Source organism: Coturnix japonica, chromosome 35, assembly GCF_054131305.1.
Source record: "Coturnix japonica strain WE chromosome 35, WE-NBRP24, whole genome shotgun sequence".
In the NCBI taxonomy this organism is placed as follows: Eukaryota; Metazoa; Chordata; class Aves; order Galliformes; family Phasianidae; genus Coturnix; species Coturnix japonica.
In genome coordinates this window covers 3,419,776-3,444,754 of record NC_140697.1, presented here as the reverse complement: position 1 = coordinate 3,444,754, position 24,979 = coordinate 3,419,776, and the positions used below count along the sequence as shown (strand labels likewise).

Genomic DNA, 24,979 nt, shown 5'->3' with positions numbered 1-24,979 from the left:
ACCATGACCCCCCACAAGGCGGGGAGCCAAGACCACGTGGTCACATCTGATTCCAACACGGCACCACAACATTCCAGGACTCAGTGTGGGCTTGGAATTCTATCCTGGTGTTGCAGCGCAATGGGAGGTGTTAGGGCACAGCTGAAGAGCTGACAGACAACGGACGTTTCCAAAGGAGGGTGCCAGATTAACTCTCAGCATTCTCTTGCGGGGCTCTTAGGAATGCTTCAAACCCATTTTCACTGCCTAGCTCATTTCTAGAAAGTCCAGTTGAGAAATGCTCACTTTGTCTGGGGAACGCCTCTATGCATCATGAATGAAAAATAAAATAAAATGGGCACGCGACCCTATGAAACTTACCTCTCTGCTCTTGCTGTCAGCCAGACACCTCAGATGAGCATGACGTGTCCCTGCTCCTGAATGAAGATTCACCCAAGTCTGTGTTCCTCTCTGCTCCATCTCTGGGTCTAAAAGAAACACAGACAGAGATGATTACAAGATCCTTTGTGCAGACGAAAGACAAGGGTGCACACGAATTCTGTTTAGCAAGAAATACTACATTCCCAATGGTAGTACTTGAATCCTCCTTTGGGGCTGGAGCTCAACAGGTCAACACATCAGAAATAACACAAAGTGCATCTGGAAGACGTGTCTCAAAGCCAAGAAAATCCAACACGGGAGGGGGCTGGACAGTGGACCACAAGTGTCCATTTCCATTGCAGCTCCCTGTAGAGAACAGCACCAATCAGCAGGCGTGAATCAATTCATTCACAAGCTGCACAATGACTCTGTTCTTTACATGATAAAGAAACACACAGAGATTCCTGACCAAAAAGTTGGGAGTTAATAACAACCAAAGAGGTTCCTGTTCCTACGCCTCATCCTCTCACCCCAACTCCTGGGTGATGCCCACAGGCTTCAAGTCAGCTCTCAAATCCATTGAACTCCAGTCACAGAACTCCATCAAGAAGGATGTCACACATGTGACACTTACATACATTTTGCATCAGAAACAGTGACGCCAGCAGGAGCAGAGAGGTGACTGTCCCCCTGTACTCAGCACTGGTGAGGCCACAACTCTAATTCTGCGTCCAGTTTGTGGCCCCTCACTGAGAAAAAGACACTGAGGCATTGGAACGTGTTCAAAGAAGGGCAACAAAGCTGGTGAGGGGTCTGGAGCACAATGGGGCCATATGAGGAGAGGCTGCAGGAGATGGGAATGTCCAGCCTGGAGAAGAGGTGGCTCAGGGGAAACCTCATTGCTCTCTATAACTTCCTGAAGGGAGGTTGCAGTGAGCTGGGGGTCGGCCTCTTCTCTCGTGTCATTACTGATAGAACTAGAAGGAATGTTTTCAAGCTGCGGCAGGAGAGGTTCAGGCTGGACATTAGGAAATATTACTTCTCAGAAAGGGTGGCCAGGCACTGGAATGGACTGCCCAGGGAGGTGGTGGAGTCACCCACCCTGGGGGTGTTCAAGGAACGTCTGCAGAAATCCCTGCTGAAATCCTGACCTCTGCCACAGGTGGCTGAGTGACACAAAAGCTGTGTCCTTGGTTCCCGGCCTTACCTTCACATGCTGTTCATCTTGCTCTGCAGCTCCTGTTCTGAATAGTCTTCTTATATTCCCATGTGATGTACCCTGAAATACATCATTTAGTGAGTCTGAACAAAACCTAAGACATTAATTGGAACTGTGAAAAAATGTTTTTTGCACTTTACTTGGAGGATGTTACATGCTATACCTTCTTTTCTCAATTGTAACACATGATTTTTTATAAAAAGAAACATAGCAAGTCAGCTCTTCAGTGTGCATATTGATGAAACTTGGTGAAATACAACTTTAGAAAAAGGTAATTTGAAAATTTAAATATTCTTATCAGAATCTCTGCTATTAGTTACCGTTCCAATGTTCTGATTTGATGGTGATTCTCTCAGAGCTGTTTTGTCACTCGCCACCTCAAATGCACTTCAAGTGCTTTAGGAGCATCACTGGAATTTTGAATAAACTCGATATATTTTAGGAAAGCTGCTACAGATGCATGACTGCAGTACTTTGGAAAAATATAATCTTGATTGAATGCTGAACAGTGTTATTTAATTATAATCCAGGTAATTAAATTAATTAAACCAAGGGAATCACCTCCCAGTCAGTCAGCTCCCACCAGGGAACTCGCTTCCCTGCCAAGCAGATGCAACCAACACAAGCTGCTACATCACTCTAGGGCCCCACTGAGTCTTCCCAAGGGGTCTCCAAAGGCTTCCCTGTTGACTTCTGGGAACCTGGGAACACTCACATGGAAGCCAGTGCCCCCTAATGTGCCCCAGAGGTTTCTCAGGGCCCTGCAATTAGCTCTACAGACATCCAGACATGCCCCAGAGCAAGTATGTGTGCTGTAGGGAGCCCAAGAGACATTCCAGAGTATGCTAGTACTCCTCAGTGCGCTCAAGGGTTCTTCACCTGTCTCTAAATATGCCCTATTGGACTTTGTTTTCTCTTCTGGAGCTTAGTTCTCAGCTTTGCTTTCTCATGCCATTTATCATTCAGTTTAGAGATTATTTTAACTAAAATATTTTAATCCACCATATTTTCTGAAAACTAAGAATTGATCCCGCTCAAGGAAACAGATGAGAAAAACATCACCCACAGGCTGCAGATATTTACCTCGACTTCTCTACATGCCATCCCCAGTGTGCTTTTCAACTCACCTTGCACAGTGACCCTGGCTTTTGTTTCAGAGTCCTCTGTCTCACAGGTGTACTCCCCGCTGTCCTTGGCGGTAGAGTCATGGATGATCAGAATGGCCCCAGTTCCCTCCTGCTGCAAGTCGTACTTCTGGCTTTTTCTGATTGCTTTGCCATCCTTGTACCACCTGATGTTCACATCTGGTTTCGACAGCTCACGGCTCAGGCTGATGTCCTGCCCTGCTGCTGCTGTCTTATCCTCCAGCTGTTTTGTTACCTCAGTAGGTTTTTCTGAAAGAAAACATGCTTTTTGAGTAACATACACTTAGGGTAGGATGCCTCTCTCAAAATACACGCATCTACATGCTGGAGATAAGTTAGAGAGGCACTTGCAACAGAGGCCATCCTACAGCCAGCAGTAATCTGTAAAGTACAGACAATAGAATTCCAGGCACCATTAATTCTCTCTTAAATCTACCCCATTGAGGATGATGAACCATGTCTGAAAACTGCCTCTTCCTTCTCTCCACTGATCACACTGGGAGCCTCAGATGATGCTCTCAGATGCACATGTTCTAGATAGGAATTTGTTGTACAGCTAGATGATGTGAAGGCCATCCCTTCAGCTTATACTTAGAGGATATTGCTCCCACAGTTCCCTCAACAGATCATTCCTGATTTACTGTTAATGGAACAAGCTGTAGTGAGATGCCCATTTCCAACACTACCCCAGTGCTTTGGGTAGTTCTCACATTTGTGTCAAATGGTTCCTCCTTTTACTTATTTTTAAGAGAAATTCTCAGTGCTTCAAGGTTCAAGTAGAAGGTTGCTATTCACTTTAACCATATTATGAGTTAGCTCTCATGACAATCTTATCAGAAGACAGTTGAAGGAATCAGACCCCAGAATCTCTCCCATCTCATTACCTTTCACAGACAGAGAGGCTTTGGAGGTTAGACCACGGGCAATAAAAACGACTTCCCCAGAGTCAGTAGGAGTCACACTTTTGATAAGGAGAGTCTCTTACCAACCCACGTTAGAAGCTTTAAATCGCCCACCACTTTCCACTCTGCTTCCATTCAGTGTCCACTTGAACTCATCAATGCTTTCATGGGACAGAATGCATTCAAAAGTGCAATCTTCTACCTCCTGGATTTCATTGTTTTTCAGCCGTTTGCTAATGCCAATATTCAGCTCTGGAAGATAAGAGATAGGTTAGTATGAGGTTTAGATGGAGAAAAGGCATTCGTGACCAATGTGAGTAGCAGTACTGGTGTTTGAACTCAGGATTTGCAGATCATGGCTGCATTCCTCACTGATGTATTCTCTAAGACATTCTCCTCTCAGAATTACCAGAAAGCTATAAAAAAAAAAGAGACGTGAATCTCTTGGCTTTGCTCTGGAAGAACTACAAGGAGAGCAGCTCAGTCCATGGAGCACAATGAAGATTCAATGAGCTACAGAGGGAAAAACCTAACAGAGAGCACAACTCTAGGATGCTGCGTGAGAAAAAGGGTTTTGCCTACGACAAGACATTAAATGTTTCTATTAGCTAATTTGTTACCATCCTACCCCTACTGGTGTTCAAACCATTTCTACATTTTAGGGATGTTTAGAAAGGAAACATTTCCAGGACATTCTTGACGTTTTTTGTGATTTTCATGGCAAAAGGAGATACATTTACTTCAAAAGCAATGGGAAGTTTCCAGACATCACTACGCTAAATTGCAGAAATACAGTTCTATTGTAGAAACTATTAAGGCTCGTGGGGGAATAGGTGTAAGACATAGTGACCACACTGAATGTGCTTTTAGCACTCCTTCACTTTCCACAGTACTTACCCTGAACGCCGACATTTGACTTGGCAACATCAGTGCCAATATCACAGGTATAGAAACCTGCATCTGGCTTCTCGAGGTCATGGAGAAGGAGACATAGGGTCTTCCCAGACTGTACCAGCTCATACTTGTTGCCAGAAGTGAGCACAACACCGTCCTTTTTCCTCACTGGTTTGACCTTCTCTTTAGAGACTTCACATTCCAATTTAATCACACCCCGCTCCTCACCAAAAACATCATCCAAGGACTTCATGAAGACAGCAGGCTTCTCTGCAATTAAACAGCCAAAACAGAACAACGTGATACAGAAGTTGAGACATTTCCAGTTGCTTTCAGCTTTTTAAGGAGAGATCAATAAATCTTTACCAGTACTGACAACACCAATATAGAACCTAAAGCGGTTTCATGTCTCTTGACAGAATGCGCTTTAAGGAATTCTGAACTAATCAGTAGGAGAATACAGGGAACAGGAGGGACAGCCTGCATTGCTGTGGGTGGGACTGATATCATATGAAGTTATTGGGATGCAGCTCTTCTAAAGCTGGAGAGCTGGCATTGCCCTCACATGGAGCAGAGCTCATACAGCAGGCCACAGGATTAAGAGGATAAGCTGATCTCTCCCTGCAGTCATAAATCCTTGGAGACAACAGCATTGACACTGCATGGCACTGAAGCAGTAAAAAAATTGCTCCTGTAACTCTTCTTGTGTTAAGTAAAATGATGATAAAAAGCAATGGAATGCTTTGGCAGGACACCAAAACCATCCTCCTTCGTTGATATCTGCTGCAATGGAACCTTCCACTGGAAGAAAGCCCCTGATAACTTGTCACCCCAGAGAGGTGAGCTTTAGAAGCAGGATTGCTTCACAATAGAATGAACTGGAGCTCCTTAGCATCTCTTACATCCAGGAGGGTTGTGACCAGACCCACCTATCACCTTCAGGCGCGCGCTTTCTGACACCTTGTCTGACTTCACTGTCACTGGGCCAGCATCTTCAGGCTTAACCTGACTCATTGTCAGTGTGCAGCAACTGCCAACGTTCTTGATGTCATTGTAATTGTTGGTGTAAAGGAGGTTGCCATTCAGGAACCATCCCACGTCCTCGTCATCATGGGACAGCTCGCAGGAGAAGACAGCAGAGCTCTCTTCTTCAGTTTCCACATCATGCAGGTGCTTCGTCACTTCTACATTGCGAGCTGTGGGGAAACAAGGTGAACTGTTACAAAAATAAGAACCTTAAGAAGAGAAATCTGAGGTGAAATAGGACATGGAAGAGGCCACCCTCCATGCTCATACCTTCAGCTGTCAGCGTGGCCTAAGTCTCTGCAATTTCTGCCTTGCACTTGTACACACCAGCATCATCGGGCTTCAGCTTCAGAATCTTGAGCTCTGCTGAATGCTTATCCCTCTTGATCTTGTACTTCTCAGAGGGCTCGATGGGTGTGTGGCCCTTGAACCATTTCACAACCTTGGGAGAAGGCCTGAAGTCACAGGACAGGATGACAGAATGACGTTCCAAAGCTGTCTTGTCCTCCAACTTCCTGGTGATTTGTAAATGGTAATCTGAAAAGCAGGGGTGGAAGAGAAGAAAGGATGAGGACAATTGGAAGAAGAGGAAAGTCTCTTGCATCTATTCCATTCCAATTAATTCCATGTTCACAATTGTTCTTTGAACCACTCTAAAGATAAAACAAACGATTGCCTATAGGGAATGCCATTGACTACATTTCTATAAAGTAATACTGTATATTATCTACTAAATGCAAGGTCCAGCTCTTGTTCTGTGCTTATTAAATTGCTCCCAGTTGAGGCTTTTTTTCAAATAAGAGTGAGTTGAAAATATAACAAGTACTTTAGGATGTGAATGGAGACTCTTACGCTGGGGACAACAGCAGATAAGAAGCCTGGAAGTTTCCTTCAGATGAAATCAATGACAAACTGCATCAAATTTAGGTGCTACCAAACTTAAACTTGTCTAGTTCAGAAATACAATTAATTCCACCTGATTTGACTTCTTTGGTATAGCCAAGGACAAAACCTCAGCTCTGTAGGTCTGAATAGTAAGCACATCACAACTATTCAAACAGATCTTTTACTGAGATGCAGCTGTCTTATTTAGTGTCCAACGACTTTTAAAAGGAAATGGAGCAGACCCTCCAGAAAACACACAATATTTCAAAGACTCCAGTGAAGGAAGACTGTACGGTAATTAATTCTTCATCTTCATGATGTAAATCAAGCCAGGATATCTTACCTCTGATGAGCAGATTGGCTGTGGATTTGGATTTGCCAATTGAGAACTGAATGGTGCCTGTCATATCAGTGGTGGTTTTCGGTAAGGTCAGCCGGTGGATGGTGCCTTCTTGCTGCATAATCAAGTTTCTGCCAGCCTGTAAGATTTCTTCACGCAGATACCACTTGGGAGGTTTCATAGAAGGAATGGATATCTCGCATTCAAATTTGGCTTCTTCAGGCTCAGTCACATCCTCATCACACAGCTCCTTTACTAGATTAATGGATTGCTCTTTAAGAAGGATGGAACAAGAGAAAGCAGAGATTTAGAAGGAATGTAAAAAACCCATACATTATCACCCTACTTACTCATGTCAGCATTACTGCACATGAACACTACACCTATCAGCTCAAAATGCCTTAAAACTTCATTAAAAATGTAGTAGAAAGAAAGGAAAGTTGTTAAGAAGTCAGACAATAAGACTGACAACCTGAAGAGAGCCCAGATCTTCTGATTCCCAGTCCAACATCCAAATCAAATCATGACCTTCCCATCTCGATATCAAACTCCTAGCATTACGAAATGGAATAGAGGATCAGTGAAACACAGACATTGATAATTACTTTGGTTAAATACAGCAACGTAGCTCTGAACAACAAGTTTTCTCCTAGTAAAGGTCTCTGTAGCTCAAATGTAATGACTCTACTTAGGAGAAATTCATTTTCCAGGATGTTCTTGCCCTTATAATTGTAACAGTGGCAAAGCTGGGGACTGAACTCTTGAGTACTGTGCTAACTCAAATGTCTCCCTTTTCTTTATCACCCTTAACATCATATATATACCTAACATTGTATATATTAAAAAAAAAACACAACCTGTGCTCATTTCAAACATACAGAGAAGATGAAGAAAAATTCAAGCTATGTTTTTATCCCTCAACGTTCAAACACAAATCTGAAGTCTAAAGGTAGAAAATCAACTTCCTAAGAAAATCGCCTGTTTTACTTAGCAAAGTAAATCCCAAAAGACAAGCTGGATATTTTGTGGGCACAAAGGTAGGTAGGTTGGAGCTTTTATTTCTGTGAAAGGTCATGGTGGTGTTTAACTTCCTTGACATTAAAGCAAAGGATGTTAGCTGGTTTATAACATAAGATAATTTAAGCAAAATCGTCATCAGAAGCATAATTACCTTTCACTGTAAGATGGGCACGAGATTCTGCCTTTTCTGCTACAGATTTTATTTCTGCGGCATCCTTGACTTGGACACGTGTGTAAGTCAGCGAGTAGGTCTTTCCTGAAGCAGAGAACCACAGAGTCACTAAGGCTGGAAAAGACCACTAAGGTCATCTAGTCCAACCGCCAACTCATCCCTACCAAACTGTGCTCTTGAGAGCAAACCCACAACTACACTTGGCTTCCTTGAGCAAACAGCTCTGAGGCACATGGCCAGGCTGAGCATCATCCATCTGGTTTCACAGCATCACTGCCTGTTCTCTCATGTCAATGAAACCAGCCATTCCCCCACATCCACATCCCACCAAAGCTGCTTAGTGTTCCCAAAGCAAATGCTCACCAGTTGTTTCCAACTTGAAGGTCATCTTCTGGCCAGCAGCCTCGCAGATGTATTCCCCATCATCTTTCTTCTCCAGCTGCTCCACAACCAGACGCCGTGTTTTGCCCACAGATTCCATTCTGAACTTTCTGGAGGAGGCAAGCAGTCTTCCATCCTTGGATCATTTTACTTAGATTGGATCCTGTGCTACTTCACAGCTGAGGGAGGCACTTGCTGCCAGGGCAGCACTCAGCTCTTTCTGCACCTTCTCCTGGTTTATAAACACAGGTTTTGGCTCTGAGGGAAGAAAAGAAAAAGTATTGACTGAGGGACTGAAATGAGACCATCTTGCAGGTTTGTATGTACAGCTTGGAACAGGTTTAGGTTACCACTTGTGCCCAAACTAATAGCCTTCACTAGAGAATATCAGCTCTTCTGTAGAAACAAAGTGTCAAATCTAGGCAAGAAAGAACCTAGGAACTGAAGGAACCAAGAGGGTCCTTGAACACCAGTCCCATGGTTGCAAGTCACTATGCAAACATATTGAACCCAAAAGAACATCTGTCCTGCAGGCAACCAAAACCTGAGTTCCTTTTACTTCAGACCCACTGTGAAACATCAAAACACATAAACGTGTGATAGTCAAACCACTGGCTGCCTTTTCATGACCCAGAACAGTACTCCTGGCTTCCTGAACAGACTCCTCATGGCATCTACCATTGCCACAACTGTGACTGTCAAAGACACAAAGGAAATATGCTCACCAATGTAGTCCTTTGTTCTTTGTGTGTGATTTGCAGATATCTATTTTACTTTGAGCTCTGGGAATAGTCAGCTCTACCAGGTCTCTTACTGTGAGTAGCAGACTCACCTATCCAGATGCAGCCTCCAACATAAAGGCATAGGAAAAAGGCAGTGTACTACTAGGAGAAGTTCCTGCTTCTCCTGCCATGAAAGGCTGCACGTACAACATGCACTCCAGCCTCACTGCACATACTTATCTTAGTCAAATGTTTCGGTGAACAAGAATTACAGTTTGGGATCTCAGGCACAGGAGAGATTTGAATAATATCTTGAATATTGCTTCCATTGTACATATATCAGTAATTATTATTCTACAGACAGACTAAAACAGGTCTTTGTGCCATACTAAAACCAAATACTTTCTACAAACCCAGGCAATCAAGTCTAGGGAAAAAACCTCAGCACAGACTACTGCAACTGGATCACTGTATAATAGAAACTAGATTTTACTTTACTGTTCTCTGCTGTATTTCAGACAACACCTGTCTCACCTGTGACATGAATCTTGAAGGTGAGTTTCTGGCCAGCAGCCTCGCAGCTGTACTCCCCTGCATCTTTCTTCTCCACCTGGCTCACCACCAGCCGACGCTGTTTGCCCTCTGACTCAGCCTTGAACTTCTTGCTCCAGGTGATCAGTTTCCCCTCCTTGTACCACTTCACCTCCATCTTCTCCTGGGCCACCTCGCAGCTCAGCGTGGCGTTTACTGTTGGTGCAGCCTTCATCTCCTTTTGTATCTTGTCCTTCTCTGTAAACACGTCTTCTTTCTCTGCAGGGACATCACAAGAGTCACACAGTTTTGCTGTAGTCTGCTGCAGAGCTTATTCCAGTTGCCCGTTTTCATTATACTTGCACTTCACAGGGAGCATCGTGATGCCTCACTAAGACAGGAAAATACTTTCCCCTCTATTTTGCCTTGGGAAATGATAGACATATCATTTCATGTCATATCATATCACATCATATATCATATCATATCATATCATATCACATCATATCACAAAGCTAAACATTTTGCAGTCTGATAGCAGATTTGGACATGAGATTTAGAATACCTGCATGCACTGCTGAACCTCCTATCTTATCTTTTTTTCTTCTGATGTCTCTCTACATTTCCAGTAAATCAGAAGGGAACGGCCATCTAGAACAGGTTGCCCAAGGAGACTGTGGATGCTCCATCCCTGCAGGCATTCAAGGCCAGGCTGGATGTGGTTCTGGGCAGCCTGGGCTGCTGGTTGACAACCCTGCACATAGAAAGAAGGGGGTTGGAACTGGATGAGCACTGTGGGCCTTTGCAACCCAGGCCATTTATGAGTCTGATTATTGGCATTTTCCACCTAATTGTGTCACTCAAATTTTGTAACCAGATCTCTTCAAACACCTCCCCTTTTCTCACTCCTTGCATGCCTGGTGTGCTCTTGCACTGTAACCCTGCAGACACCAGCTGACTACAAGAGCTGCACAAGTTACCCTCCTTGCCTATGGTTTGTTGCAGTAATTCATTCCTGGATGGAAAAGCACATGTAGAAAAGTGTTGCTATGAGACTAGATGACAGAGAAAGTCCTAGAGCCAAAATGTTTTGCACCAGAGAGGCTGTCAGTTGATCCTCCAAATGCAAGACACACAAAATGAAGCGTTCCTTTATCTCTGGGATTCCAAGCATTTTCTCACCTCTGACTTTCACTTGGAATGTTGCTTTGTCATCTTTTGTTTCACAGCTGTAGCTCCCTTGGTCTTTCAGGGTCACATTTTTGACCATGAGCTTGCGGTGCGTCCCCTGGGAGATGATGGTTGTCTTCTGGTCCTGCTTCACCTCTGTTTGATCTTTCTTCCATACAACAGCTCCGCTTGCAGCTGACACCTCACACACCAGCTCCAGGTCTTCAGAAGGACTGACTGATATTTCTGGAGTCATTTTGGGCTTGTTGACAACATTAATGGCTTCATCTGAAGAAAAAAAGAGAAAGTGGTTTACATCCTGACTCAGGCTTATTCAGCACAGCATGAAGATACAGTTAGAACTGATTGTAATGTCTCTGCTCATTACATTTGGGTGATCGAGTTTCACCTCTGGAGATACTCACATACAAACGTGTGCTTGATTCTCCTGTGTAAGGAAAGAGTAAGTTCTATGCAGACAGTTCTTATTTCTTTTAAACAATTCTGTATTCTGCACACGTTCTTCTGAAGCTAAAATGAAGGCAGCTAAGTAACGTGTTTTCAATGCATGAACAAACCTATTCAACACCTTGTCTCTAAGCTAACAAGCAGCGTTTGATAAGCACATCAGTATTTCATGCCCTTCATTCCATCCAGACAGAACCTGCCTGAGGAGCAAGCTGATGGCTGTCAGCTACAGGCAGACCAAGCTTAGTATTGCATTTCTTACAGCAACAACTGTTGCTTTCAGTCACTGGATATACCAAGGCCAATTGCTATGCCAGGCACATTTATGGCATCAGTGAACAAATAATGTATTAAAAATTGTAATAGACAGGAGCCATCTATTCTTTTAAAACTAGGTGACCAAAGAAGAACAGCCCCTCTAGAGTCAAGCTGTTAAGAACTAATAGCATCAATCAGTATCACATAGATAGATTACTTCCCTGCCCTAAGACCATCTTGTGACCATTTGTTGCTCCTAATTAAGCCCCCTCTTGATGGCATTTTTGTCTGAGCCACGTGACATTTTGTGATAGGAGTTACTGCTAGTGTTCCCTTCACCCTACACCAAAGTAGGAGGTATCCATTCTCAGGGAATCATGCAGGCTTCCTCTGGATTTGATGCTCAGAGACAGCCCCAGAACTTTTTAAATCTTAGCTTAACTCTCATCCAATAATGTTCATCAAACAGTGCAACTTGTCCTTTGGGGATGCCTTTGTTCTGCATCCACCAGTTCCAACGGAGTCTTCTTGGCTTGTTTTAGATCAGTTTTTCAACAGATAAAGAAAGGGGCTTTGAATTACAAAGTGAAATTGCAGAATGCATGATTCTCAACCAAACAGAACGGGAGGTGGGATGCAGGGTGAATACCTGAGCCAACACCACCTGCAAGCAACCCTTCAATATCTTAGGAATCTCTAGCCATCCCAAATCCAGTGTTGTGCTTGATCTATCATCTCTGCTGAGTTTTTAGCCTGCTGATGGTGAGCATCATGGTGGTGATGGGTGAGCAGTTGGACTAGAGGGTATTAATCAACCTTAAGGATCCTGTGATCAGAGGAACGTGAATGTGCTGTTAAAGGTCACAAGCGCTGCACTGCAGCATGAGCATACACAGCAAAAGGCTTTCAGTACAGCTTCAGTTCATAAATGAGGACTGGGTTATGGAAAAGAGGTTCAAGATAGAAACCAGAAACCAGATCTTAACGCCAGGTTCTGTGAATGCAGCCAGTTGAATTTCACAGATATTGACTTTCAATGACAATTTCTTGTGTTATTTTATCCTCCAGCTCCACCCTGAACAGGAACATGTCAGTGACAAGCATTACTCCTCCAGGCTTGACCTGACAGTGCTTTACTTGCACTATGAGCTAATGGCTGTGCTTACAGCACCTCAGGGAGACACCTCAGAGATCACAACGTCCTTCGGGTACAGCAGGAGACACTCAACTCTCCAAATGTGGAGTTTAATTTGTCAAAAGAGGAGACTGGATTCCCATGCTAAGAACTTAGGACCATTTCAGTCATAGGTTTAAAGATGATGTAAGTGCTGAGGCAATTCATGAACTAGAAGAATGAAGCCCAGATGTCAGGGCTCAAGTCGTGACTCCAGTTGTCTCTTTGTTTATGAAGTCTGCCAGTGCTGAAACAAAATATGGGCACACAAAATATGTACGATGGTAAAGAACTGCAGGGACATTGCTGACCATGAGGCATTCATTTATCATAAGGCCAAACATACACATTTAATCCTAGTTCTAATTGCTAGATTCTAATTCAGAAGCTGGCAAATTGGCAGCTTTTATAAACCACGTACCAGATTACCTTATCTCCACAAGTTGAAAGACATACACTGTACAGGGGACAGAGCCAAAGGAAGAAGCCCAGGGCTTAAAGAAAATGTCTAAACTCGGAAAACTGCGGAAAGAATTGGAACAAGCAAACTAGAAGGAAATAAATGGAGGGTGTTCTATTACTGCATTGTAACCCCCTGGAAAACAAATCGAGCCTAAAAGATGGAGACAACACTTAGGACTGAAAAGAAAAACAGAATTCCTTTATGGAAGTTAATTGGAGCGCAAAAGTTAGATGATGAAACTGGCCTCTATTAACACACAGTGGAATAATTGTAGTCACCTCACCACTGCTGGATGTGAGCCCAGCCACACAAAAGCAGCTGCTGGTTATCACTGCAGATACTGCAGGAAGGAGGAACAGCCTCCGGACTGGACCAGCTGAGCGTGGCCCTACCAGGATTTGCTCCAAAAGTCTTATTACCAGTAGTGCTTCCTGCTGAAATACATAGGGGTCCTCCTTTGATTCCAACCCCAACCCACCCCACAATGCTCCCTGATAACATCCATCAGGGCCACATCTCCACAGTTCCTGAACACCTCCAGGGATCCCACCACCTCCCTGGGTAGCCTGTGCCAGTTAATTCTGAGGGCAGACCTGCCAGTATGAAATATTATGCTAACGTGACAAAGAGGGAGAAGAAAAGCAAAATTAAGACTAGCTGACAAGCCGTGGCAGGAAGTTCTGCTCTCCATAAGTTTAGTCCCGTTATTCAATTCTGTTTGGAGCTGTCTCCATGCCTCTCTGGAGTTTGTTCATTGAGAAGAAGCAATTAAGTAAGCTCTCCAATGCCAAAGTGCATACACTACTCTAGGGCTTTGTTGTTTCTCCATGGATCAACAAGGGTGACAAGCCAGAAGAATATGATGAAGAGCCTCATGCATACTCAGTGTAAAAAAGAACAAGGCAATTGTTGCTGGGAAGAAGGTGCATTTGCATTTGTGTCTTCTGCAGAGGGTACTGCAGAAATGGAAAGTATTCCACTGGAGCAAACAAAGGGCTCTCATTTATTGCAATCAAGGCCCAGCGTGTGGATCAGAGATCAGACCTAAACCCTGCAGCAAAACAGAGACCTGCGTGGGAAAGTTCAGTTTCTCCCTACATCTGTGTAAGAAAAAGCCCATCATGGAATGACAGCTAAGTAAACATCCCTGTGACTCATCACAGGTCTCTTCCACATGTCAGTGCTGAGCAATTCAAGATATTTAATTTGGTCTTCTTGCCAGATTTACTAAGTAAAAATCAACCAAACATCTCCTTCTACTGATTAAGAATGCTCTAAACATGCTTCTGCAGAGGTTTCCACCCAGTGACAAACAGCTCCTCCCATCACGAATGTTTATTTGTTATATTTGGTCATGCAACGCTGATTGATATTATTGGAATGATTGCTCCCCTACTTCTAAACTATTCCAGTGCAATCAGAAAGGCTGTTTGAACCTGGAGCTGAAAGTACTGCTCTATGGTGATGCAGTGGTAAACCTGGTGACTGAATGCACTGGCCAATAGCTGTGAACTGCAGACATTCATCAGCTGGCATGAAGCAATCTGGTTCAGATACCAAGCAGCTGGGTAGATTGGCTTACCCTACACTCTGTGCTATCATGTTTAGGTCATTACCAGGACTCACATCAGTCCATGGGATGCAATTTCAGGTATTTGGTACAGTCAGTGAATGCCTGCAGCCCCAGTTCTAATCAGCAGATCACAGCAACTATGCCTTGACTGGAAGAGGAAAGGAGAAGGATCAAAGCAAATACCTCTCACTTTCATCTTGGTGCTGACATCAACATTTTCGGCAACAAATTTCACTTCTGCTCCATCATCGTTCTTGGTGACGTTCTTTATCATTAGGCTGTGAGTAGTTTGGGTTCTCTTGATGATGCAGGTCTCGCTTTCCTGTAAGACTTTACCATTGATGTACCAAGTGCCGCAACACGTTGTTGTAAGGTCAATAGTAAACATGGCATTCCTTCCAGGTACAGCTTCACCAGTTGTTAGTGGGGATTTCACAGCCAGGACTGGTTCTGAGGAAGAACAACGTTTGTCTTAATGCTCTTTAGATGCAAGTCTGGGATCTCATTTAGAGATGGAAGATTAAATCATAGGTACATTTCTACTACACCCTTTGCATGAGTGCTGGAAGAAGCACTTCTATGCTTCAAATCTGTTACAGAAAGTTCTGCCTCTTGCACATGTGAGATATCAAAAGATAATAATATTCATGTCTCTGTCACAGAAACATAACTTGTATCACTTTAGTGGTAGCTGGAGGTTGATAGGAGATAGGAGAACTAGGAATAAGGGAAAGCTTTTGGTGTGTTAATGCACTACTATCCTTCAAGTCAAAGAAAACAACTTTAGGGAACCAACACAGCTGCTCAGCTCACACTGACCCATTTCCATTGGGGCTTTTGTGCTTACCAAGGTGCACGCTCCCTGGGAATTCCAGAGACGGGCTCTGTCCATGCGCATTGACTGCAGACACTCGGAACTGATCATCAGCCTCTTCAGAAAGATTGCTCACCATGAACTCTGGGACGGGGACATGAGACTCGTGGCACCTCACCCAGGTGAAGCCAGTTAGTTTCTTGCGTTCCACAATGTAGCCATCGATTGGAATGGGGGTTGCATCTTCGGAGGGGAACATGCCAGCGTCACTGAGGTTTCTGTTTTATTTTTCACCACGGGGTCAACTGGGGGCTGGGTGGGAGGTTTTCTGGGAGCTGAACAGAAAGAAATACAGAAATATTAGCATAAGGTCATGTAAGCTGGAAAAGACCTTCAAGATCAGCAGACTCAACTTTCAGCATGACCTACTGAGTCCCACCATTAACTACTGTGGTACCTGAGGACATACATGACAAGCTTATTCCTGCAGGTATTTGCATAGTGAATATATTCACCCTCTGGTTGCTTTGGAACATTTTAGAGGTTAAATTCCCATCAGACTTTTTCACTGTGTGCAGCCACTGATACAGGCAGGAGGCTGGGAATTACCTGATGGGCTCTAGTTACAGACTACTGACACAGTAAAGGATTGATTTCATTTCATTTTGGCCATCAGAAGGTATGGTGTCTGCTTTAAGTCACCCAATTATAATTTAAGACTCCAATTATAATCATATGGAGAACAGCGCATTTAGGAGAACTCATCTCATCTCAATAAACCTGAATGAAATCACAGAATCATAGGATCACGGGAGGGCTTGGGTTGGAAGAAACCTTCAAGATCATCCAGTTCTAAACACCCTGCCATGGGCTGGCTGCCCACTAACCAGCTCAGGCTGCCCATCACCCATCCAACCTCGCCTTCAACACCAAGGACAGGCATCCACAGCTTCTCTGGGCAGCCTGAAATGGAAGCAATGAGCCACACGTTGAAGACACTGAAATATTCATTACTGTAGAGAGAGCCAAATACTCCATACATATTGCCTGCCTGGTCAGTGGTATTAAAATGCCAACAACAGACTCATCCAGCTCATTGAAAATGGTGTGAACATGGCGTACAGGATTCTTCCAGCAGCTAGTTAGATCTGCAAAGAGTAAAAACTGGAAATCTCAATGCGATACAATTTTCCCTCATAACATAAATAGAAACGTAACTGTTTTGGGGTGCACTGTTACCAGCCTGTCAGTTGCTGTTGGTCAGTGCTAGATGCCAAAGGTCCCACTAACATAGCATGAATCCGAAAGCTAGACGCTGGAATCAGGTCTCCTGACCTTACCATCAGAAACGGAGATGTCATATTTTGCTCAGAGGTGCCTGCTTGTAGGAGGGACAGCTTCCGAGCTTTTTCTGCTCCAGGAACCAGCTCCAGCTTCAGGATTTAAACAGCAGTCAGAAATTAAACTGAGCTTTGTCACCTCCATCAAACAGAAGGAGTGGTTGGGTGGTACAGCTTTCCAAATAACTTAGAAACTGTCACAACAATCAGATGCCTACCTTTTCTTTTTGAACTTGTTAATACATAGAGCTTAATAGCATCAGAATGCCCCAAGCACTTCAGATAACATGACAGCTATAAACCCTTCTTTAAGGATTCCTTAGAGTAACTGTAATTCAGTGGTGCTGGTGGGAGAAGGGAAGTCGTGATCTTCCCAGATGGTGAATAGAGTTGATGTTCACATGCAGACTGGTGCTGCAGCACAGCCAGAAACCACTCATTTGGGAAACACAGCACCAAGAAAATAACAGGAATAGCTTCATAAAATCAGGCAGCTTCACCCAAATTTCCGTCTGATCATCACAGTGGCCCTCCTTTGGACCCACCCCAACAGCTCCACATCCTTCCCAGGCCTGGACACAGTGCTGCAAATAGGGCCTCACAAGAGCTGAGCAGGAGGGGACAATCACCTCCCTCTCCTGCTGGCCACCCCTTTTTCAGTGCAGCCCAGAACACACATGGATCTATCTTTTTCATATGTATATTCCCATAGATGTACATATATATACCACACCTACACCCCCACAATCTGCTACAACTTCATATTCCTCCCCACAGTCCCCGACAGCCCCCAGTAGCCCCATATCACCCTAAGGCCCCCACAACCCTCTATCTCTCCATACACCACCCCTTAAAGCCCCATACCTGCCCATATCCTCCAATAGCTCCCCACAACCCCTACACACCCTCACAGCCCCCTAGAGCCCCTAGTCCTCCTATGGCCCACCACAGCCCCATATCCCCCCTACAGTCCCCCTCAGCTCCTTTTACAGCCCCTGCACAGCTCTATAGAACAGTCTGATAGAACTACCTCTAGTAGAAGCAATCTCCACACAGAGATCCTTTCCCAGTGGCACTCAGCCCTTCAGTGGGGTCTAAGAGAGCTGCAGCCAGACTCAAACACAACTGCTCACACAGCTCAGCTGCCTTCACCTGTGCTCCTGACGCTGACACATTGCAGCCCCACATCCCCCTCTGCCCCCCCCACAACGGCCACTCCCGCCCACTGCGGCTCAGCCAATCGGAGCCGGCGGAGCTGCCGCTGCCCAATGGGAGGCCGGGGAAGGCCGGCGCTGGGACGGGGAGAGTAGAGAAGAGACAGAGGCAGCACTGAGGTGGGATGGGCTGATGGGGAGTGCGGGGAGGACAGGGGGGTGTGGGGCTGTGGGGGGGCAGAGGGGGATGTGGGGCTGCAATGTGTCAGCAATGTGTCTTTTCTTCCCTCAGAGTTATGATGAATGCCAAAGCAATTGCTCACCACCTACCAATCAGTGTCCAGTTAGCCTCCTAGTAGTGGAAGAGATTTACATGAAGTTCTACCCCCTTCAAAACTCCTTCCACAATATGTCATATAGTATGGAATATCCTTTGGCCAGTTTAAGTCAGCTGTCCTAGTTCTGTTCCTTCTCACTTCCTTGGGCTCTCAGCTGAGATTGACTGTGGCTCTGTACAACGCTGCCTGGCAGCAGCTGTAAGCATCACTGCGCTATCTCCATTGTTTCTCTAGAATGAAAACGTTGTATTGTATCAGACACTGAAGAAAATAATTCAGTCCCAGCTGAAGCTCAGACATCCTTCATTATCTTGTGCTTAGGATTCTTTCCCTACAGGAAACGTGAGATAATTATTGCTATTTGGTACTATGTTCTGTAGCTGAGCTGGATTTTGTTATCCTTGAAGAAGTATCTTCCTCTGAAAGGGGAGTAAAACATGATGCTCCTAATGAGCAGAGCAGAGACACAGATCTGATCTGAGTGTTGGTTTCACATTTTTGTGATGCTCTTTGCTGCAGTTTGTATCTCGAGAGAAGCCCTTGTGGTGTCAGTCTGTTGTGTAACCTGCTCTAGTTTTGTGCCTCAAGGAAGAGTGATCCTTTAAACAAATGGTGGCTATACAAAGGGTGTGGGGTGAGATGCATTCCTCTGGCCCCATCCAATGGATTTTCTGTCACTGAAGTCTTGAAGCACAGGTTAGGTACTGGAAGGCTTGAATAAATATTTCCTCACCAGTAGGTTAGAGCTTTGCATTTTGTAAGCTGCTGGTATCTCGGAGTAAAGCAAATCATTACAGCACGAGCATTTTCCTAGGCATCTTATGAAATCCCTCTATCTAAGGCTACTGGAAGGCACCCTGAACAAAGATCATTCTCCCCAGCTTCTCTTCTCTGAGTGGGAGCTTCAGCCCCCTGCACAGGCTGGAGGTCATCCATAGAACTTGCTTCAGAGTTTGTTTCAGGTTGTTATCCTTCCTGGCCAAAAACCAGATACAGTATTGTAGATGTGGTGCAATGAGTGTTGAAGCAGGAATGACTTGTCCTGGTCTGGTTGTGCTGCTTTTTAATGCAGCTGATGATCTTGTTGTACTTCTTTTCTGTCAGAGCACACTGCTGGCTTGCATTCAGCCTGTGGTCTCTCACCACTTGTCCTCCTAGTCCCCAGGTCCTTTCCAACAGATACAAGCTAGTATTTCCCACCTGGGATATTGGAAGATGGGAACTTGCCAGCAGTCAGTGAAGATCTCTGAGACAGCGAGAGCGAGCGAGCTTTGAGTAGACTGGGAACCACTGTCCACAGCAGGAAATAAGAGAAGAGAAAAGATGTTTCCTTGGGCATTTGGGTGGAAATCATTCCTGACTGCTTTCTCATCCACCGGGAAAATCTGCTGATTGACAATTTGAAGCTGATAGACTTTGGACTCTGTGCAAAGCCAAAGGTAAGAGTATCTGTTAAATCAAATACAATGTGCCCCCAAGTAATGCATGTTTGACCACCGTATGCAACAGGGGCTTGTCCAAACAAACACCCTAAAATCAAGCTGTTTTTGTGGCTGACATGTCATTGCATCTTGTTTGGAATGGCCTGAACTGTGTGAGAGTGGTTAACAGATTGCTCAGAAGCACAGGTAGATTATTTTCTCTAGCTAGACTCCCTGTTTTTGTAGTCTAAGCTGTAGATAATCTTGTAGGTATATCACGTGTGTTATGCAAGGGTCTGTAATAGGAGCATGGGGTTGGTGTGCCTAAGGAACCTTCTAAGGATCTGTATGTAAGATGAGATTGTGGATAGAATAAAATGACTTTTGCAGGTGACGTACAAATCCTGTGATTGCATATGCTTGAACTGAATTGTTTCTTGATCTTCAAACTGATTTCCAGAAGCCTTTATTAACATGTAAGATGGGTGCTGGTAAGAAAGAATGGGAAGACTGCCTTACTGATTCCAAGAGAATTATTTATCATCAAATGATTTTTCCTGGCCAAATTTAGAGCCTCTCACAGGTAATCGAGACCAACAGGCTGTTGTTGCACAATCAACAGGCACAATCGAGATGATCAGCTGAGGAAAAGAAAGCATCATGCCAAGGGTACTAGATAAGTGAGCAGCTTGAGATCTGCACATTCATGTGATGCTCATGGTCTTAGACAATATTTGCTTAGTGAGGTCACATTGAATGAAAGCAAAATCTAAGATTAATGAAAATATACAGAGGAGAAGAAGCCTCTGAGGCTTCTGAAGTGTTATGACCAGAAGACATAAACTCTGTTAAAGCAAACGTTTCTCTCTATTTTTTGTGTTATTCCAGGGAGGCCTTGATTACCGCCTGAACACATGCTGTGGAAGCCCAGCTTATGCAGCACCAGAGCTAATCCAGGGCAAAGTGTCTATTGGCTCAGAGGGATGTAGAGCGGTGTTTGTTTTCCCCTCTTTCCCTTCCCTCTGCACAAAGCATTGAAAGGCAGTGGAGCTCAGGTAGGCTCTCTTGGTTTCCCTTCTGAATTCTGCTAGGTTGCATTGCTTGGTAGCTCTCAGAAGCTGTCAGTGGCCACAGACTGGAAAAGTGCAATTGGTCTCAGTTCACACAGCTGGCTGGTTTGTCTCTGGCTAATCCTGAACTGCCTCAAGCGACTGCTTTGGGGCTCTACAGAAACACAGCTTCAGAGATCTCTTTCTATTACTAAGTTTTTGAAAGAGCAATTTGCTCTGTTAATTATCCATCATTTTTGTGCAGTCTGTTTTGTCAGACGTGTCTTTAGCTTCCAAGTTGTAGGTGAAGACTTGTTTCCATTGTAATGCACAGTGTACTAAAAACTGAGAGATGTCTGGAATTTTGGAACCCACTACTTGCAGTTGTTAATCTGTCCAAACTGGTCTGGTTTGGAATGCCCTCATCCTTCTTGAATCGCTCTGCTGTTAAAGGCGGAGCAATTCCTACAAGTGCCATGGCCCCACTGTTGTTCTAATTCTTGTTTCTTTGTTTTCCACACACTGCTTTTCAAGCCTCCTTTTTCTTTACAGTCCAAGTGAGAATTGCACTGTGAGGTGTCTGAACCTTGTTGTGCCTCTACATAAAGAGAACAGCAGCAAAGCCTGACAGGTGACTGTGCTGACAGCTCTCGTAGCCAGTAACACGTAACTGTGCTAAATCCCTTGTGACGGCTTTGATTTCATTTTTGCCAGTGAAATCCTTGTAAAAGGAACTGCAGCAGTGTGATGAGCTAAGGTGAAGATGCTGGTTTTAGTAGTGCTCTAAGCTGAGTGGAAGAACAATTGAATTAGGGTTATATGCTTTCTCTGGGACGATAAGGTTTTTTTTTCTTGAGATAAAGAGCCAGCTTTTCATGGGCTAGATGTGGGCTTTGGCAAGGGCAGACAATCCAGTCTGTCAGGAAGCCATTTGAGGTGCTTCAGGTTTGTAAGCTTGTCTTTTTGTTTTTTGAGGCGGATATTTGGAGCATGGGTGTACTGCTGTATGCTCTGCTGTGTGGGTTTTCCCTTTGGATGATGACAATATGATGGGACTCTACAGGAGGATACCAGTGGATATCAGTGGTGCTAGAATACACTGAGAAGGGAAATAGCTGAGCTTGACAAGAGGCCTTGCTTTTCGGATGGCAGAACATGCTGAGCTGTGGGTAGAAAGGCCTGTCTGCTGAATATTGTCCCTGTTTTTGCTGCTTTGTCTGCCAGTATTTTGTGGATTTGGTTCTACACTTGGTTGGCCTATGTGGCACTGTAGCCTGATTCTATACCATGATAGCATACAGAATTTAAGGAGAAGTATTTTCTTGCCAATGGGCGGATTTTTTGTATCTGGTTCTTCAACTGGCTGCTCCCTATACTATCTGTAGTAAAAATAGAGACACATCATTTGATTTCCCAGAAATGAATGTTACTAAATGCCAGCTCTTCTCATGTCTACGAAGAGCAAAGTTCTGCATTTGCTATTAGAATTTCCTCTTCCAGAATCAGGAGGTAATGTAGGACCCCACAGATTGCCTTCAGAATCCAACAGTTAGTTCTGTTTCCTTTGGGAGTGCATAACAACCTGAGCACATGAACTGAATGACGTGGCTTTTCAGTCTGGTACAAACTCTGCTGTACACTGAAACTTGGTCCATTTGTAAGCAGGACTTTGTCCATTTCTGCAGGACAGCAGAAAACCCTTTGTGCTAATCATGATGCCAAGAAGCATAATGCGGCAAATGGCAGATGATCCAACTGCTTCAGGTGTTCATTTCCTTAAAACTGAGAATAGTTTTGGACTGAGAGTTTGTAAGCAGAACGGAGCTCTTAAAGCTGTCAGAGATTATTTCTGCACTGTTCAATTCTATCTGCCTAACATACACAGGATCTCAGAACTGCGTTGCGTGAACTGGTGGAACTTGTTGAAGTGAACTGGGATGAGCAAATTTTAGAACTTAGTCAGAACGCAGTAAAAAATGGATAATCTCATGGGTATTAAGGTACAGGCTTGCTATTTCTGCACTGAATTTGTTTTTATTTTACATGGTTGTGATCTGAAAGTTGCTTGAAACGCAGGCACCTCGGCACTGTTGTGTAACTGAATTTCACACATTATAGACCCTCAAATATCCTGGAATCTAAAACTCTGACTTGTTTTAAGTCTGCTGCTTGAGTCTATTCAGGGTCATAGTGTCTGTGTGAAGTGGAGTGTGTGGGGAGATTGTTGCTGCAGATCCTGGGAAGTTGCTGTGTATTTGCAGACAATGGCTGCTGTTGGTCACTGGGTGCCCCTGTTCCTCTGCAGAACAGCTGTGCTGTGCATGCAGCACAGCATGCTGTGCACGCCATGGAACTAGGAATCAAGAAGAGATAGAAGCTTGGCCTTGATGGCACGGGCTGTGTGTATAATCAGGAGGGGTGTTAACTCTTTGAAAGGGCTGATAATATCAGGACAAGGGGAAATGGTTTTAAGTTGAAAGAGGGAAGATTTACGTTGGTTGGTAGGGGAAGTTCTTTACTAGGAGAGTGCTGAGGTCCTGGAACAGGCTGCCCAGGGACGTTGTGGATCCTCCATCTGTAGAGGTATTCAAGGCAAGGTTAGATGTGGCCCTGGACAGACAGGTCTAATAAATGTGAAAGATAGGTGGCCCTACCAGGCAGGGGGAGTGGAGCTTCATGATCCTTGAGGTCCCTTCCAACCCGGGTCATTCTGTGATTCTGTGCTCCCCAGATGCCTCTTGGAAGTCATCAAGTCTGCCTCAGTGCTGACCACCAGTGCACTGTCCCCATGGGACTTAATGAGACACTTGGTGTCTCTGGCTGGGATCTGCTCGGTGATAAACATGGACGCGAAGAACTTAGCAATTGTGTGGGCTCCAAACCTCTTAAGGTAAACTTCTTTTTCCTTTTCAACACGATGCTTAGTTCTGCTCTCCTCCAACCCCAGGGGCACAATTTCTAGATGACAGTTTCTACTCACTTGTTTAGCTGGGACAGCTGTGTCCCTGATGATCCAGGATAATTTCGTCAGTGGCATCGCTGTTCGCCCACTGCGGAAGTCTCCAGAGCCCAACCTGACAGTTTTTGGCTACAGAAATTCAGACTTGGGGAAATGACCTTGGGGAAATGACTTGTAAGATCTGCCTTTTCTTCAGATCCCAGCAGAGCCAATCTTTCTGCGCCATTGAAGCTGCCTGCATGGAGCTGCAGACTCAGTCAGCTGTGGTGGAATTCCTCATCAGCCACACAGATGTCATCTTCTGCTCCGAATCCACACCAGTCGTGGGAGAGTGAGCAGGTGAGTGTCTTCCTCCATTAGCTTGATCTTGATCTGGCACCTTGATCCAATCCAGGTCTTCTCCAAGACCTTTGAAAATTCTATTACTGTCGAGGAGACAGCAGGCTTCTGGGCTTAGGTTAGAATATGGTGCCCCATTCCTGGATCCTTAGTGTGTCCAAACACAAACCTTACTTGGAGAAAACCATCACTGCTGTTAAGATTTTTTGCCAGCAGGTGAAGCTTGATTGAAATGTGGCAGCAAAGCTTTCTGGAATCCCAGCCCCCTAGTTTTTCTAGGATTTTTGTTTGCCTGTTTTTGATACAGTGAGCTGCTCTTAATTGTGGCTGTGTCCTTTGCCACGAGCATACCACTGAGCACACGGTTATTTTGAGCTCCTCTACTTTCAGTGGCTCGGATGAGCAATTCTGAGAGATATGCAGAACTGGGATGGCTGTGCTGCTGCTTCCTCCGCCGTCTCACCTGTGTTTTTCCCTTGCAGGGCACAGTTCTCTGCCTGGGCCCAAGTCTGTGTGGGTCTCTCCATCCACAAAGCTGCTCACCATGCAGGAGGCACAGGCTGAGAGGAGAGGCCAGAGCAGCTCTCCTGTTGCAACACAGAGCAGCAAGATACAAGCGGAGGAAGGGCCTGCAGCTGTACTGAGGAACTTCGACGCAATCATTGATTTTCCATCTGAAAGATAAAGAAAGAGGAATTCCCTTTCCAGCCCCCATCATCATTATTTGGGTGATTTTTATTGGTTTACTTTTTGTCCGTTACATCTCCAAGGACTCAACTTACACACAGTTGCCCTACGGGCTCAGTGGAGCCACACAAGGTGCCTTTCCTTCCTGGTTGGGCAGGCAGTCACAAGATGCAGA

At 44.7% G+C, this 24,979-nt stretch overlaps 1 protein-coding gene and 1 long non-coding RNA gene across 2 annotated transcripts; one reads left to right on the top strand and one right to left on the bottom strand.

Annotated features, from left to right (window-relative positions):
- Positions 1-6,176: 6,176 nt before the first annotated feature.
- LOC146755205 (myosin-binding protein C, fast-type-like) lies at positions 6,177-9,951 on the bottom strand. Its single transcript, XM_085526275.1, has 4 exons — positions 9,942-9,951; positions 7,943-8,077; positions 6,775-7,044; positions 6,177-6,199 (listed from the first exon to the last, which is right to left on the bottom strand). Exons 1-4 carry the CDS (start codon positions 9,949-9,951, stop codon positions 6,177-6,179), a joined length of 438 nt encoding a protein of 145 aa, XP_085382401.1.
- Positions 9,952-20,661: 10,710 nt separating this feature from the next.
- LOC146755204 (uncharacterized) lies at positions 20,662-24,904 on the top strand. Its single transcript, XR_014938310.1, has 4 exons — positions 20,662-20,825; positions 23,551-23,709; positions 23,975-24,117; positions 24,600-24,904. It is a non-coding gene; the product is annotated as an uncharacterized LOC146755204 (long non-coding RNA).
- Positions 24,905-24,979: the final 75 nt, after the last annotated feature.

Excerpts from the sequence above, each read along its gene's own strand:
- LOC146755205 (XM_085526275.1), bottom strand. Across the intron at positions 7,045-7,942 it reads TGCCCATCTTACAGTGAAAG|AGCAATCCATTAATCTAGTA; the intron begins GTAATTATGCTT and ends TCCTTCTTAAAG. Across the intron at positions 6,200-6,774 it reads AGCCAATCTGCTCATCAGAG|AGTGGTTCAAAGAACAATTG; the intron begins GTAAGATATCCT and ends TTTTATCTTTAG.